This window comes from Rhinatrema bivittatum, chromosome 2 (genome assembly GCF_901001135.1).
Source record: "Rhinatrema bivittatum chromosome 2, aRhiBiv1.1, whole genome shotgun sequence".
NCBI classification, from domain to species: Eukaryota; Metazoa; Chordata; class Amphibia; order Gymnophiona; family Rhinatrematidae; genus Rhinatrema; species Rhinatrema bivittatum.
Genome location: NC_042616.1, coordinates 753,156,774 through 753,171,729, shown reverse-complemented (window position 1 = coordinate 753,171,729; position 14,956 = coordinate 753,156,774). Strand labels below are relative to the sequence as shown.

Below are 14,956 nucleotides of genomic sequence, written 5' to 3'. Positions count from 1 at the left end.
ACAATCACTGGGGCTTACATACTAAAAGGAAAGAAAGTTCCAGAATTGACTAAGATGCACTCTTTAAGAGCCCATTCCTCTTCTTGGGCTGAATTAAGTGCAGTCAGCCTATTGGTTATTTACAAGGGGTTCTATCTCCTACTATTTAAGGGAATTGAGACCAATCCCAGATTTAGGAAGGCTGATCAGGGGGATATTCTGGGAGAAATTCAAGATAAACACTTTCCACTCTACCCTGCCCTTTTTTCAAAGCAGGGAATTGGATGTACGCTCTGGATCTGAAGGAGTTCTACCTTCTGGCCTTTTGGTTTTCATCAAGGGCTTCGCTGAATACTCAGTGGTGGTGTCAGCACCTTTATGCCACCGTAGAATATGATTCTTCCCATACCTAGATGTCTGGCCAGTGATGAGACAGTCTAAAACAGGATTCTGAGACTCCCTCAATCCTTATACTTTATTGCTTCAGGGCACAGATAGATTTGACGAAGGATGATATGTTCCTCTCATCAGAAACAGTTTTTAGCTTTGGGCAATATATCAAATATGGCTATAGTTAGGCCAGACAACTGCTGGTCAATAATACTGGTTTTGGCAGCAGCAGGAATGTAGTCCCCTTGCATTCCTAAGCCTGACAGCGCTCCACTGGGTCCTCTACTCTTATTGAGTTCAGCTACATCAACCCCTGTTACACTCTGTGTTGGTTCCTCGGTAATGAAGACGTCCTTTCATTGGCGGCTAAATCTGTTGGTCCTGGAAATGCTCCCTCTCTCCAGGTTTTTCCTTTATTTGTTTTTATTTGATTTTCCCACCTCAGGGATTATAGTTGGTAATGGAACATTTTTTCCAGACAAAACTCTTGGAGCTGGGAGCCATTCCAGTTTGCGCTGAGAGCGTTTTCTCATCTCATGCAAGGAATGAGACTTTTGAACCAAACATATATGTAAACAAGTAAGGGGATACAGGGTTCATGACACTTTGCCAGGAATTTCAGCAGATTAGGAATGGGCTGTTGGTTGCAAGGCTTTCCTTCAGGGAATATTAAAAAAAATGTATACCGCCTATACAGAATGTGAGATCTAAGTGGTTTACAAAAGTTAAATAAAAATATAGTAAGCCATAAAAAATAAAATTAAAATCCAACATTAAATATTAAAATGGAATGTAAAAAATAAAGTATACACATTAGTGTATTGCTTTCACAGGGCCTTTCAACCTAACAGATGGTCCAGACCTTCAAACTTATACTTGTTTACGTTAGAAAGCAAAGGGAAAGTTAAAAAAATTTTGTTCCATCCTAATACTCTAGGATTGGGCATGGCAAGGCTTTTCCATGTTGTCCTAGCATGATCTAGTCAGGGTATGGTTTCTCCTGTCTGATCCAGCATCTGATTCATCTGGGAATCGAGTCCTCGCTGCTAACATAGGAGCAAGATTGTCTATGCTTCCTGGTTTTATAGGTTTAAATGGAGGATATTTTCATCCTGGTACCAGGCAGGTTCTTTGGTTCTCTTTACCTGTTCTACCAAGGGTCTGTGCTAGTACATATTTCCCCTGTATCCACTGGGTCTCAATACATCATCAGTAAGAGTGCACCTTAGTGCCAACATTGTTTATCTCTTTCAAGCAAAGGAAAAACTGACCTTTCTTCAATCCTGGGTATCACAATTATTCAAGGGTTTGTGACACTTAACTCCTCCAATTTTCAAACCTCCTATGTCATATGATCTCAATATCCAGCTGCTGGAGTTGGCCTCCTTGGAGTGTCTTACCTGGAAGGTGGTGTTCCTGATCACTATTCCTTTGTCTAGAAACATCAGTGACTACAGCCCTTGCACAACAGATTAGTATACTGCACCCATCCTGAATTTCTCCTAAGGTGATCTATTTTTCACTGGAATGAAGTCACGTGCATGAAGGAAAGCAGGCCCTTTATTCACTGGACTGTGAGAGGACATTGGCCTTTTAGTTGAGGAGACTTTGACTACATTGTCACCCTTCTCATCTATTTGTATCCTACAATCCCCACAGTCTAGAAGTAGCAGTTGCCATTTGTTCTTTGCCTATCTGGCTAGCAAACTATATTGTGCACTGCTATGCACTGGCTGGCCCTTCTGTCAAGGCTCATCAAGTCCGAGCTAAAGTTTTTTTTCAGCTGTTGTCCTGAGAGCCGTCTCCATTGCAGTTACTTGCAAAGCTGCAGTTTGATCTTCACATCCCTTTACTGTCTGGACAATCTATCCAGAAGTGGCACGTGAATTTGAACAGTTTTGCGCAGACTTTTTACCCAGTAATCCAATCTTTATGGTGGAGTCAGGTTACTTTATTCAGTAAGTGCTTCACTACAGTCCCCTCAGCTTGGTGCTCCCCATAACTTTCAGCCCTTGCTTGTTGATGGAGAAAGAACGTTTGCTTAGCAGCACCATTCATTAGCCATGGTTATATATTTATTTATTTATTTATGTTTTTTAAAAGCATTTATTCCTACATTCCTATGTTCAGGGCGGGTATGTTGTGAACATACATAATTAAAACATAATGATAGTACATTACATAATACTATTAAATGGAGAGCATTGCATATCAGATAACAGACATAGTAAAAACCTAGGATTTATTCCATCAAGAACTGAGTTTCATAGGCTCATAATATGTTACGGTAGACCTTCTGAAGGAGAGAGGCACCAGGGATTATGGATTATCACTTGGGTTTGGAAATACTTTTTTGAAAAGGTAGGTTTTTAGTGCTTTTTTAAAGAATACTCTATCCCAGAGGCATCTTACTTCCTTTGGTTGCCTGTTTCATAGGCGAGGACCAGCAGAAAAGAGCACATTGTCTGGTTTCGTCAAGGTAGGTAAGCTTAAGAGAAGGGACATTTAATAACATTAGGTTTGCCAACTTGAGGGACAAGTAGGGAATATGGATTTTTAATACCAAGGAAATCCAGGGGGAGTGTAGGTTGCGAATGTTGGGGAACGCTAGGAGAGTGGTCCCATTTCCAAGGGGATTGTGTGCCCTTGGACCACTGCACAACCCCAGAGAGTTCCAAGGCGGTACCAAGGCTGGCGAGATGTGTCCAAGCATGGGAGAAGAGTTTAGACCAGGCCCCTGCCGACCTGCCCAGCCTTGGTGAGGCCAACCATGCAAGGGTTGTCTCTGAGTGGTCCTCTGACCACTCCAAGCCCTTTCAGACCTGCCAGTGGGTAACAGCAAAGGCGGCAGGCCAGGCAGGAGTCAAGGGCAGATGAAGATTCTGGAACAAAAAGACTCAGAAACTTGGAAGGACTCAGACGAGACTTGGAACTTGGAAGGACTCAAACAAGGATTCAGGATTCAGAAGAAAGTACTGGATGGGAGCTGCAACGCAGCACACCCTACACAGCCGCCCATGGCTGGTCAATGACCATGCTGAGCACGAGGCAGACTCCAGGAGTAGAAGTGGAACTTGAAACTGGAACATGTCGAAGATTCAGTAGAGGCCTGCACCGGTGCGTGCCCTACACAGCCACCCATGGCTGGTCATGGAACCACGCTAGAGCGGAGCAGGTTCTGGCAGAGCCTTGGTCATGGACGGAAGCAGACACAAAGGAATCCGAGGGCCAGAACGAGATTCTGGACAAGGGACCAAGATAGATCTTAGCATCAGGCAAGGATGACCCTCCGGAGGCTTGTGCGGCAGGCGAGAAGAAGGCCTTGTACCACAAAGTGCCCTACACAGCCCCCCATGGACTGGTCACGGACCACGACAGTGGCACGCCAGGAAAGGTGGATGAGGAACCAGGGATTCAAAGCTGGATCAGGGACATCAGGACTGGATCACGGGACATCAGGGACATCAGGACTGGATCACGGGGCATCGGGACTGGAACACGGAACATCAGGACATCAGCAGAGACCAGGAACAAAACAACAAGGGATCCCACGAAGAACAAGGAATGCCAAGCAGGAGTGAGGTCGAGGTCCTACGGAGGACTAACCCCTTGTGAAGGCAAGGCTAGAGTAACTGCAGGGCCCTTAAAATAGGGCTGAAGATGAGGAAACGCCCAGGGAGGAGTCCTGTTGGGGCCCGGGGCATATCCAGCCGTGGGCCCTTTAAATCAGCAGAAGAGACGCGACCTCGCCCCTTAGGAACAGGAAGAGGAAGCAGAACCTTGGACAGTGGCTGCATGCTGCCACTGAGATGCTGAAGCATGGCTGGAAGCAGGAAGTAGGCCCCGGCGGAGAGAGGTGGCGTCAGAACTGCAAAGAAGCTGACTGAGGGCGGCTCCTGCTGCCAGTGAAGCCAGGGACTGCGGCCTCTGGCCGCAGAGCGGCGATGACGTCACCGGCGGTTCTGTGCTGCGGAGCACCGAAGTCCGCGGCTCCCTGCCGCTGTGAAGAGAAGGAAACAGCGGCCTCCGGGACCTGCAAGTAAGCGCCTGCATGCGGCTGGAACAGCGAGCAGGAGTGTAACAGTGAATAGTTAAGTGTATGATCATGACGAGTTTGTATTGTATACCGTATGAAATTGGGAGCCAGTGTAATGTTTTTAGGACAGGAGTAATATGACGTTTGTGGATTGGGGTGCCAGTTAGAAGTCTTGCTGCTGCATTTTGTATAATCTGCAATAGACTTACAGTAGTCTATACCAGAGAATAATACGGATTGAATGACAGAATGGAAATTGGCGTGTTCAAGAAGGGACTTGAGGTGATGTAATAGATATAGTTTGTAAAAAGATGAGTTGGTAATGGTTCTGATATGTTCGTGCAGGGATAGAGAGGGGTCAATGGTGACTCCCAAGTTATATACAGTTTGAGAGATAGCGATGGAGTGGGTATCAAAAGAGAAATTATTGGTTGTGTTTTTAATTGGGAAGCGAGATAAAACAATGATTTCTGTTTTAGAGATATTGAGAGCTAATTAATTGCAGTGAAGCCATTTTTGGATGGTTGTAAGATAGTGGGTAAGGAATGATTCTGTGAGGGCCCATGTTTCTTTTAGAGGGAAAAAGAATTGGATATCATCAGCATATATTTTATACTGAACTCCAAGGCCAGCAAGGGTGCTTAATTCCTGCCTGTCAGCCTCCCTGCTTACAAAGTCAACTAGCTCGCTAATGCTAATCTCGTCAGTCGACTGAGGGGCTCACAAGCAGCGCACATGGGAAGTCTCGCACATGATTAGTAGTAAAAGCTCTGCTGAGCTAGAGAGAGGGCTCTATTCTGTGCTATAGGATGATGTCACCCACTTATCATGGCTAATTCATCCTACTGTCTGCGAAGAACCCTTTTTACAGTAAGCAAACTTGCTATTTATTTTAAAATCATACCTCATGGCCCAGTGGCTGAGGAATGGGAGACTCAAATTTGAGTCTTCTGATTGACAGGAATGAAAGGAGGATGACCATTATAGCAACCCCTCCGACTGTTAGAACAAAGTTAAAAGTCAGTCTTGGAAGTCAGCTAGGGCACAAGTGATCTAGGCATGTTGTCTGGGAGAGATGTGTATAGAAAATGTATACTGCACAATATTCCATGAGTTACCACTAAAAGAGTTTGTAATTATTTTAAATTGTGCATCCAGGAATGATTCTGGCAAAAGTGGGCAAAGAATGTACTGTAAATAAAGCAGACAAATGACTGCCTACTAGATGTTAAATTTAACCTTAATTTGTTAGAGGTCTTTTTGTGTCCTTCCTGAGAGCAACAATAATGGTCCAGTAGCACAGTTATAGTACATTGATATTCACTGTAATGTGATTTGTGTCTGAATTTACAGCTGAGATGGGAATTCAAGTTATTACTATTTCCTTCTATTAAAATGGTCAGCTCTTGAATATGTTGAGATGAAAAACAGAACTAACAATCTTTTCCTCATGACTTGTAAGGAATCAATATAGAGTTCCCATCAGTGAAGTAAATTACTTACTGAACCACTTCCAGTAATTGCCATGCCCAGTTACCCGTTAACCCTTTCCATTCAAAACAAGAGCCACGTGTCTATCTATATAGTTTCCATTTGCTCGTGTTTTAAGGGCTATGTACCAGAAAGAGAAACATCTGAAAATGTTAGTGAAACTTCCTCTCTTCCTGACATTCCTGCGTGCCCTAGTCAGAGGAATAGGACATCTGAAAGTGCTTGGAAGTCTAAACTGTGGGCTTATTTACTGGCGAGCATGTAACAAGCCAGTATATGGATCAGATTTGCTCTTCATTATCGGATGAGTCAAGGTACCTATGACATTTAAGTGGATGAAAATTGCTTTTAAAAAGTCATAAAGTTCTACTGCAATCCACATGCATATGGAAATTTATATGCTCAGCTACTAGATGACTAGATGAATTTATTAGGCCTTTATCTGTCTACATTTAGTATGTTACTGTTTGTTTTTGTTGCAAGTCAATGATTAAATGACATGTGCGGTCGGGGAGTCTCTCCTGTGAGTGTTGTCTCTCTCTCTCTCTCTGAGTTCAGGAAACCTCTGTGTATCTCTATACTCTTAATACAGATAAATACCTCTGGACACCACCAAGATCTCAAAGTTGTTTATAAATTGCCACATTTGGTCATGGATCTCTCAGGGACATAAAGAAATATTTATTCGTTTTCTGCTTTATTCAGAAGATATACAAACTTTATTGCCAGAGTACAGGCTGGCCAAAGTCCAAAACATCTGCTGGAGAAATAAGGTAACGCTGGATCTAAGATCTAGCTAGGCTGGCTTCATGGATTAGCCTCTGCATCATTACAGCCTCCTTTTTTCTCCTTTTAGTAAGATTACTGTCATACTATTTTTAACCATGATATCATTTCAACAGACAACCTAAAGTTTAGAACTTTCTAGAACACTTTCAGAGACTCAGCTATACACATCACGTTCACCAGAGACATTTCAATGTCTAAAGGTTTTTCACCTTGCATAATTTCACTCTGGTCGGTTCCATCTCTGCATTTTCAGTTATTTTTTTATTTTTAATTTAGGTTAACCCTCAGTCATGTGAAGGGATTACCACACAAATTCATAGGACTCTAGCAGAAACAGTGATGTGACTGCTTCTGATATAATACCTGAAACTGGACTGAGGCCACCATCTGATGTTACATAGTTCACCTTAGCTGGGAGTTGAACCAATGACCTATAGGTGAAAGGCCCTGAAACAGTTACCAGTTATAGAAGTAGTTTATGGAAACTATAGATTAAAGTGATTTTGATGACTCCGAATTTCCTGCTACATATGATCAGTGTGAGAGTCACCTTTCCTGAGCTATATTAGTGATGAGGAATTTTGTCACAAGTTTCTATAGTTTGTATTGTGAATCCTTTTGGTGGCTTGGGGCTGGTATACTAATGGTCATTAAAGTGTATTTAATGTGGGCATTAATGCGTACACATGCTTTGGCTACCACCTCTGTACAGCAGCTGATAATGAGAGTTCTTGCTATGCCTGTGCTCATTCTTTTTCACTCAGCTCATAGTTAAGCTCTGGAATTCATTGCCAGAGGATGTGGTTACAGCAGTTAGTGTAACTGGGTTTAAAAAAAGTTTGGTTATATCCATAAACTGCTATGATGTTAATTAATAGGGATGTGAATCGGTACCGGACTCGTTTCCGGTATCGGGTTCGGGTAAAAACCGCGGGAAATCTTCGTTCCCGCATTTTTTACCTGTTTAAATCGGCTGTGTCATGCCGAAAAAAAAATACACCCCGACCGGGGGTCCCGGGATCTTTAAAAATGGCGCGGGCCATCCAGTGCTCCTACCATGTGAACAGGGGCTGGCCAATGGCACGGATACCCTGTCATATGCTAAGGGCAAAGGGCCATCAGCGCCATTTTGATTAGTGGCAGCCAACGGCCCGAGACCGGGAGATCTCTCCCGGGACCCCTGCTGGACCACCAGGTACTTTAAAAAAGTTTGGGGGGGAGTCGGGAGGGTGGGGGATTAGAAAGAATTCAATTTAAAGGGTCGGGGTGGGTTTGGGGGTTATTTTTAAGTGCCCTTTCTTCCCGCCCCCCCCCCCCCCCCCCAAAGCAATAAGAGAACCCCACGAAAAAATTTTGTGGGGTTTTTCTATCGGGTTCGGGGGCCCCCCCGAATTCTGACGAGTTTGAAAATATCTTCTGATATTTTCAATCGTCAGAAAAACGATTCACATCCCTAGTAATTAATAAGCAATAATAACTTGTGATCTATCTAATGTTTGGTTAGATGTCAGGTACTTGTGACTTGGATTGACCGCTGTTGGAAACAGGATACTGGACTTGATGGATCCTTGGTCTGACCCAGTATGGTATTTCTTATGTTCTTATGTAACATGCAAGGGGCTACTTGCAGAGATAATGGAGGCCAATATTGTAACAAATTTTGGACATGCTTGGAAGGATACAGAAAGGTAGGAAAAGGGTGGAGAGCTCAGGCAAAAGATATGGGGAGAGGGATCCGTTGTTGGTTCCATGTAGGAATTTATGCACATTTACCCAAATGCACAGAAATCAAATGGGCATACTAAAGGGAGCATTTTTGTCATCATCTTTCATTATTCACTGTTACTATGTTAAAGATGATGCCTTTTGCTTAAAATTCAAGATGGGTTATTGTCCAGTCATACCAAAGCACCCACTTGGTTTTACATTAATGCTTTTTAGAGGAAGGTTGGTTATTGCCCTTCGGGGGAATACATTTTGTGTTAGAAGTAGTAGAGCAGCTGTGATGTCAGCGTGTCTGCCATTTCCTTTAGCAGTTCAGGGAATGTTGACATCACTAGTCTATCAGCAGTATAGTACAAAGAAAATCATTGCAGTTGGAGGGAGATAAACTGTTTAGGTATAAAATATAATCTGCAACCAAATGACCTGAATTGTGATCATTATATTGACCTTTGAATTTGACAAAGGTATTTAAACGAGGCATTTGGAACAAGAATCCCTGTCCAGAATTTTGTCAGCTATGTTTCAACTACAAAGTTTGGCCTTGTTCTATCTGGCTCCAGCTTAGTTAATAATTTTATTATTTGGGTTATGTATTTATGGTTTACCCTTGAAGAAAGCACATTCTCAAAGTCATTGCTGATTTCCAAGTAGCACAACCTTCAAATGGTGTAATTTAAATTGTTTTCTGTATGAAATAAGCTGCAAAGAAGATAGGGGATGAGCAGAGGATCTTGACAAGATCCAATTTTTAGCTCATCCTATTCCCTTCTCCGTCCTTCCTTCATGCTTCTCTTGTATTACCTTAATTACTGCTTAATGTAATGTTCTTTTGAAGTAGTTATTTATATGGATTTTAACATAGTTTTTGAAGTCTGAACTCTACAAGCCATTCTCAGTAGAGAGGTTTCAGCAAGGCACATACAGTATATGTCAGACTATGAATATAGATTCTTATTGCTACTCTTCAAATCTCTGAAGAATATTTGCATTTTAAGGCTTTCCTGCTTGTGTGGAATCAGAAAGACATACATTCAAGATGAAAAATTGGGAAGTTGTCATAGGCACAATTATTATATCACTGTTCATAATTAAACGGAATTAAGTGAAGAACTGTCCAGTTGAATTGACAATATGCTGTGGAACAGAAGAGCTTGCTTTGGGGATTTCCACATTGTCTCTTACACTTGCGTTGTTTTGAACTCGGCCATACTGCTTGAGTGGCACATCTGTACTTTGATAAACATATGCAGCTTGAGCACATCCTCTTGATTTTGTAAATATTGATGTGTTCTTGGGGGGGGGGGGTATATAAAACGCATATATTTGGGGTATAAAAAAGGAGTGCTGAGTAATGCAGGATAAAGTAGAAAAAAACTAACGTGATGATCTTTGTTTAAAGAAAAATCAACTTAATTATCACTTTCCAAAAAGAAGTAGATGATTTCTTGTAGAGTATTACATCTAAAGAGAGATTTTAGCCACAGATCTGACATAAATTATATACATTTTGTGCATCTTTTCTTATTCTTAAGGGGTTGTAGGCATATTGGTCATTCATTTATTGAAAGCAGGGTAGACATGTATAATGTGGAATTATGAATGCAGCTTTCAATAAACAGCATTGAAGAACTTTAACTTATGTAACTTTTAAATGTTGGACAATATCAAGCAAATTTTCAAACGGCCACACTCGTAAATAACAAAGGTTATGCGTGTGGCCGAGCCTTGCGCACACCACACACATTTTCGGAAGGTCCCATCCATGCACATAACCCCCGTTAGGTGCAGAAGTGCCGGGCCCTGAAAGAGGGGCAGGCAGGGGCCATGGTCTGAGGGGGCAGGATGGAGGCCGGTCAGGACAGCAGCTATCGGCCGCTGTCTCAGGGAAGTGCGTGCTGGCAACCTGCCGACGTGCAGAAACTACTTCTGATCTAGAGGAGCAGTTATAAAATCTGTGGGCCCATGTATGCACACCACTTTTAAAATCAACCCCTTAATGAATATTTTACCCACACTTTTTGATTGTTAAAATTTGAACATAACATCTTTCTGCAATTTTTACTATAAAATTTAGTTATTTGCTGATTTTAACAAACTTAAGATAAAACAATGAATATGGCATGTGAAAAAGTTTGGACATCCAGTTGAGTCATTACTACATATTTTTAAAAAGGTATGAATAAGGTCCAAAAAGTTGATAGACTCGTTAAATCTTCAGTTAGTCAGGTGAAGACAATTCCATGATTGAGGAAATGCTCTGATCCTCTTAACCTCTCAGGTTGTGATGGTTGTTCTGTCTACTTTCAACAATCAAGGGCACCTCCAAGTAAATATGCATTTAAAAATAAAGCTACAGTAACTTACGCTTACAGAAGATGGCTATAAAAAAAAAAGTCTCTAAATGCTTCCAGCTAGCAATTTCAGTTGTCAGAAACATTGTTAAGAAATGGAAATTTCATTATCTTCTGTGGTTCAGATTGATGACATTAGTCCAAATCACTTTGTTCCAAAAAGTTTCAGGCATATAAAGATTTTGTTTTGCATACGTCAGATGATGACATTTGTGATGAGATCATAGAAAAGATTTCCTTCTGACAACTGTCCCATGCTGATCATTGTTATATAAGCAACTCTGTACTGTGGCCAGCTACTCCACTGACCAGATAAACTTTTCAGCAGATCATTTACAGATCTGACTAGTTTTCAGGCAGATATTAATAATGCACAAGATTCAAACATTGAAAGGACATTGTAGAACTAGGGATTATGATATGAAGCTCCAAGGGAGTGGTAAAGACAAAAATGGTAACACAATTCAAAAGGGCATGGGATAAACACAGAGGATCCCTAATGGCTAGCGGAATGAAATGAAGAAACGGGGCAACTTGTGGTATCTTTAGTGACATTTCTGTATGGGGGTAACCTGAACAGAACAACAGTTACAACCTTAAACCCCTTGGTGGGCAGACTGGTTAGAATATTTTGGGCTTTATCTGCTACAATTTACCGCATTATTAAGATGACTATCCAAAACCATGCAAAACGAAGGGAGAAGCGTAGCAACCAAAAGGGTTCCCTGTTGTGTCAGAGAAGGAAATTGATCAGTGTTGTAGTGGGCATTCAAAAAACAGTGTTAAAGTGTTAAAGGTTAGGAGTTTTTACTCCTAGTTCTTGGCACTGACCATACCTACTCCCAAAAGAATAATCTGTAACCTTCCTCAGCTATTCCGCTTTTCTAATGGTAACTGGTCTTTCCTCTCCGTAGGCCGAGCCTTGCTGAGGCTTACTGACAAGAAGCTTGAACGGATGGGGATCACTCAGGAGAGCCAAAGACAGCATGTTCTGCAGCAAGTCCTGCAGCTGAAAGTGCGTGAAGAGGTGCGCAACCTTCAGTTACTCACACAAGGTACGCTAAACTTTTTTTTTTTTTTAAATAATGTCAGAAAAAATAGAAGAGAGAGCAGTTTGCTAACCAATATTCATCTAAAATAGATTTGCCCTTTCCAAGTGCAGGTTGCTGTGGAAAGGTCTTCTCAGGTAGATTGGAGACATGCTGCTAGGCAGAAACAATGCATAAACACATTGGTCATTTGATAGAATGATTCTATTTTTGATCCACAAACTTTCATGGCTTTCATGCTGCTTAAATGTCAAGTTTTTAAAACAAAAATAAGTGAGACAACCAGAACTAGGGCCTGGAAAATGTATTAGTAGTGGCTTGTTTTTTCACCTTTTTTTTTTTTTTAAAGATATTGCGTGCTCTGCCACTGCTTTTTTCTAATTGTGCTTTTCGGTCTGAAAAATGAGAGGTTTCTGAAAAGCCTGGTTCAACTAACAGGGACCAGCTGGGAGAGCAACTTGTCAAGCACTGGGAAATTAAAAATAACTGCGTGTGTGAACATCTAAAGGCCAGACATCACTTCCAAATGAAACATCGAGCCATTTATTAGGACCTCCATCTAATTTACTGCTGAGATACTCACTCTGGCTGTGGTAACGTCGGCTCTGGACAAATTGGATTAACTAGCTAAAATAATATCCAGGCATCTTTTTGGCTTCTGCATTCCTTTCTGTATTTATGTTGCGATTTGGTAGGCCAACTTGAGAATATACGTCCCAGAGTTCATTGCAGCCTTCAGTTTAGCATCCAGTGAGTTTTCATCATGTCATTTAAATTTAAGCAGGGAAGCAGCTTTCTTCTGTAGTTCCTTGCAGCTGCCCCTTTTATCCACGCACTATTGTTCGCCTGCATCGAAGCTGCTGTTTTACTACATCATGGGTATTTTTCTGATCAATTCGTAAGCTGCCATGTGGGATGGTACAGTGATTACAAAAAAAGTAGAAACTTCAGTAGAGAGCCAAAAAAAAAAAAAATAAGAAATGACAATAACAGAACTGAGTTGCAACCAAGGCCCCTGGTTTTTGGTAGCAGCCCAGGGGAAGACTGTCTGGAAAGCACTGCAAGGTTGTGCTGCATAGTTTGTGAAATTCTGAAGCAAATCTGCAGCATATTTGAATACATTTGTATGTAATTTCCATTTACTAGTCCAAAATAACTTCCTTTAAGATTGACTAGGTTTCCAGCCTTTCTTTTGTATATCTCAATAATTGCTTTAGTTCCTTTTAATATTTCTTTCCTTTTTCCACCTCACTTGTTTTTATTTTACTTTGAATTCGCTTTCTAATCTTTTATTTTTCTCTCTCTTCTTACCCCACTCACTTCTTTTCTCAGAAAGGTTAACCTTATCTCCTGTCACCTGCCTCTAGCTGTTCCCTTCCCTCCCACTCCCAAGGCCATTCTTTTCTCGTTTCCTCATGGACCATCTCCTTTCCTTGCTCCTGCTCTACCGTGTTTGCCTTCTGTTTTTTTCACTTTAGCCTCTCATTCTGTCCCTTTCCCTTTCTTAAAGCCAATCATCCTTTACCTCCCCTTGCACAGCCTCTCCTCCAACCCTCTGTTAGTCAATCTGCGGTCCTTGCTCTCTCTTTCTCCAAGACGCTGCTGCAGCCACCTGGCTCCCTTTTACCTCCGACTGAGCCTTGGCAACAAGTGCAAGTGAGCGCTTATGAAATGTAAGTGTGGGGCAGTCAGGCAGTAAGCTCAGCAAGCCTTAGTGAAAGAGCAGCACCTAACAGGATGGAGGGAGTTCCACAGCTGGCCAAGAGTGTTGCTAGCCGTAGGCATGTGGGGCTCAATCCCCAAATCTAAAACAACACATATCCTTAAAAGTAAGGGAAGGTTACGCAAAACTCATGATCCTTAAAAGACTGAAACCATTACTCACACCTGCCCACTTCAGAACAATTTTACAAACACTTGTTTTCTCCAGTACTGATTACTGCAACGCACTCTTACGAGGACTCCCCAGCTCATCAATAAGACCACTCCAAATACTTCAAAATACTGCAGCCAGAATACTAACAGGAAAAAAAAGGAAGGGACCATATAACAGAAACTTTAGCAGAACTTTAGCAGAACTACATTGGTTACCCATCGAATACAGGATAAAGTACAAAGCCTTATGCACCATACACAAATTAATATATGATAAAGAAGCAGACTGGCTAAATACAGCCCTACGAGTCCATGTCCCACAAAGGAACCTTCGTTCAGCTAACAAGGCACTACTAACAATCCCTACAGTAAAATCGGCAAAACTAACCCAAGTAAGAGAAAGGGCCTTATCACTGGCTGGGCCCATCCTATGGAACACACGATGCCCATTGAACTCAGGTTACAGAGTGATATCAAATCCTTTAAGAAAACCTTAAAGACATGGCTCTATAAGCAAGCCTTTCCAAAAGAGACAGTGGGGTAGAGAGGGAGAGAGTGAACGAAAATACAGAAAAGTGCAGCTAAGAATAAATGACATTACAATATTACAAATACATAATACAGTTAAGAAGTAGACCGAAATAAAAGTATCTCAAATAACTTTCCTGGCCTAATCCACCACTACCCAAAAATTTGATTTTATTAATGATATTGTAGCCGTTCTTAACTGGCACTTGTTAGAATGTACGATAAACTACCTATATATACCTTATTTTGTGCCTATTTGTAAACCGTTGCGATGGTACATGACTTAGCGACGGTATAGAAATGTTTTTAAATAAAAATAAATAAATAGTCAGTGCCACAAATTTTATACAGCCATTGTGTTTACTGCTCCAGCCCGTCTCCTCCAGGCAGCCTGCAGAGAACACGAAAGGAACAGAGCAATTGTTTTCTTCTATGCAGATTCTGCTCCAGATTCATCCCTTCCCTCCTGTCCACAAAGAGAGGAGGGGTGAGAATAGAACAGGTACAAACGTAAGGTCTAGATTCATCAAATCGTGATGTTTTTCCACAGGAAGGGGTCCCACTGTCGCAGGGGGGAGGGTCCCCACGATAGTGGGAACAATGCCCCGAAACACATTCCGCCTGTAATGCGCGTTCTTTTGTGTTGTGGCCAAACACCCCCGACACAAAAGAATGTGGTGCGTGGCCCTTTAGTGCGATGACCCCCAACCCCTTTTAAAGGGCTGCTGGCACCAAAAAAAACC

The 14,956-nt window shown here is 41.9% G+C and overlaps 1 protein-coding gene across 2 annotated transcripts in view; it reads left to right on the top strand.

Annotated features, from left to right (window-relative positions):
• Positions 1-14,956, top strand: part of SAMD12 (sterile alpha motif domain containing 12) — a 791,332-nt gene that overhangs the window by 439,676 nt on the left and 336,700 nt on the right. For both annotated transcript variants that reach the window (XM_029591932.1, XM_029591930.1), the window contains exon 4: positions 11,676-11,816. In XM_029591932.1, the coding sequence (XP_029447792.1) occupies positions 11,676-11,816 (141 nt within the window). The remainder of the gene's footprint in view (positions 1-11,675; positions 11,817-14,956) is intronic.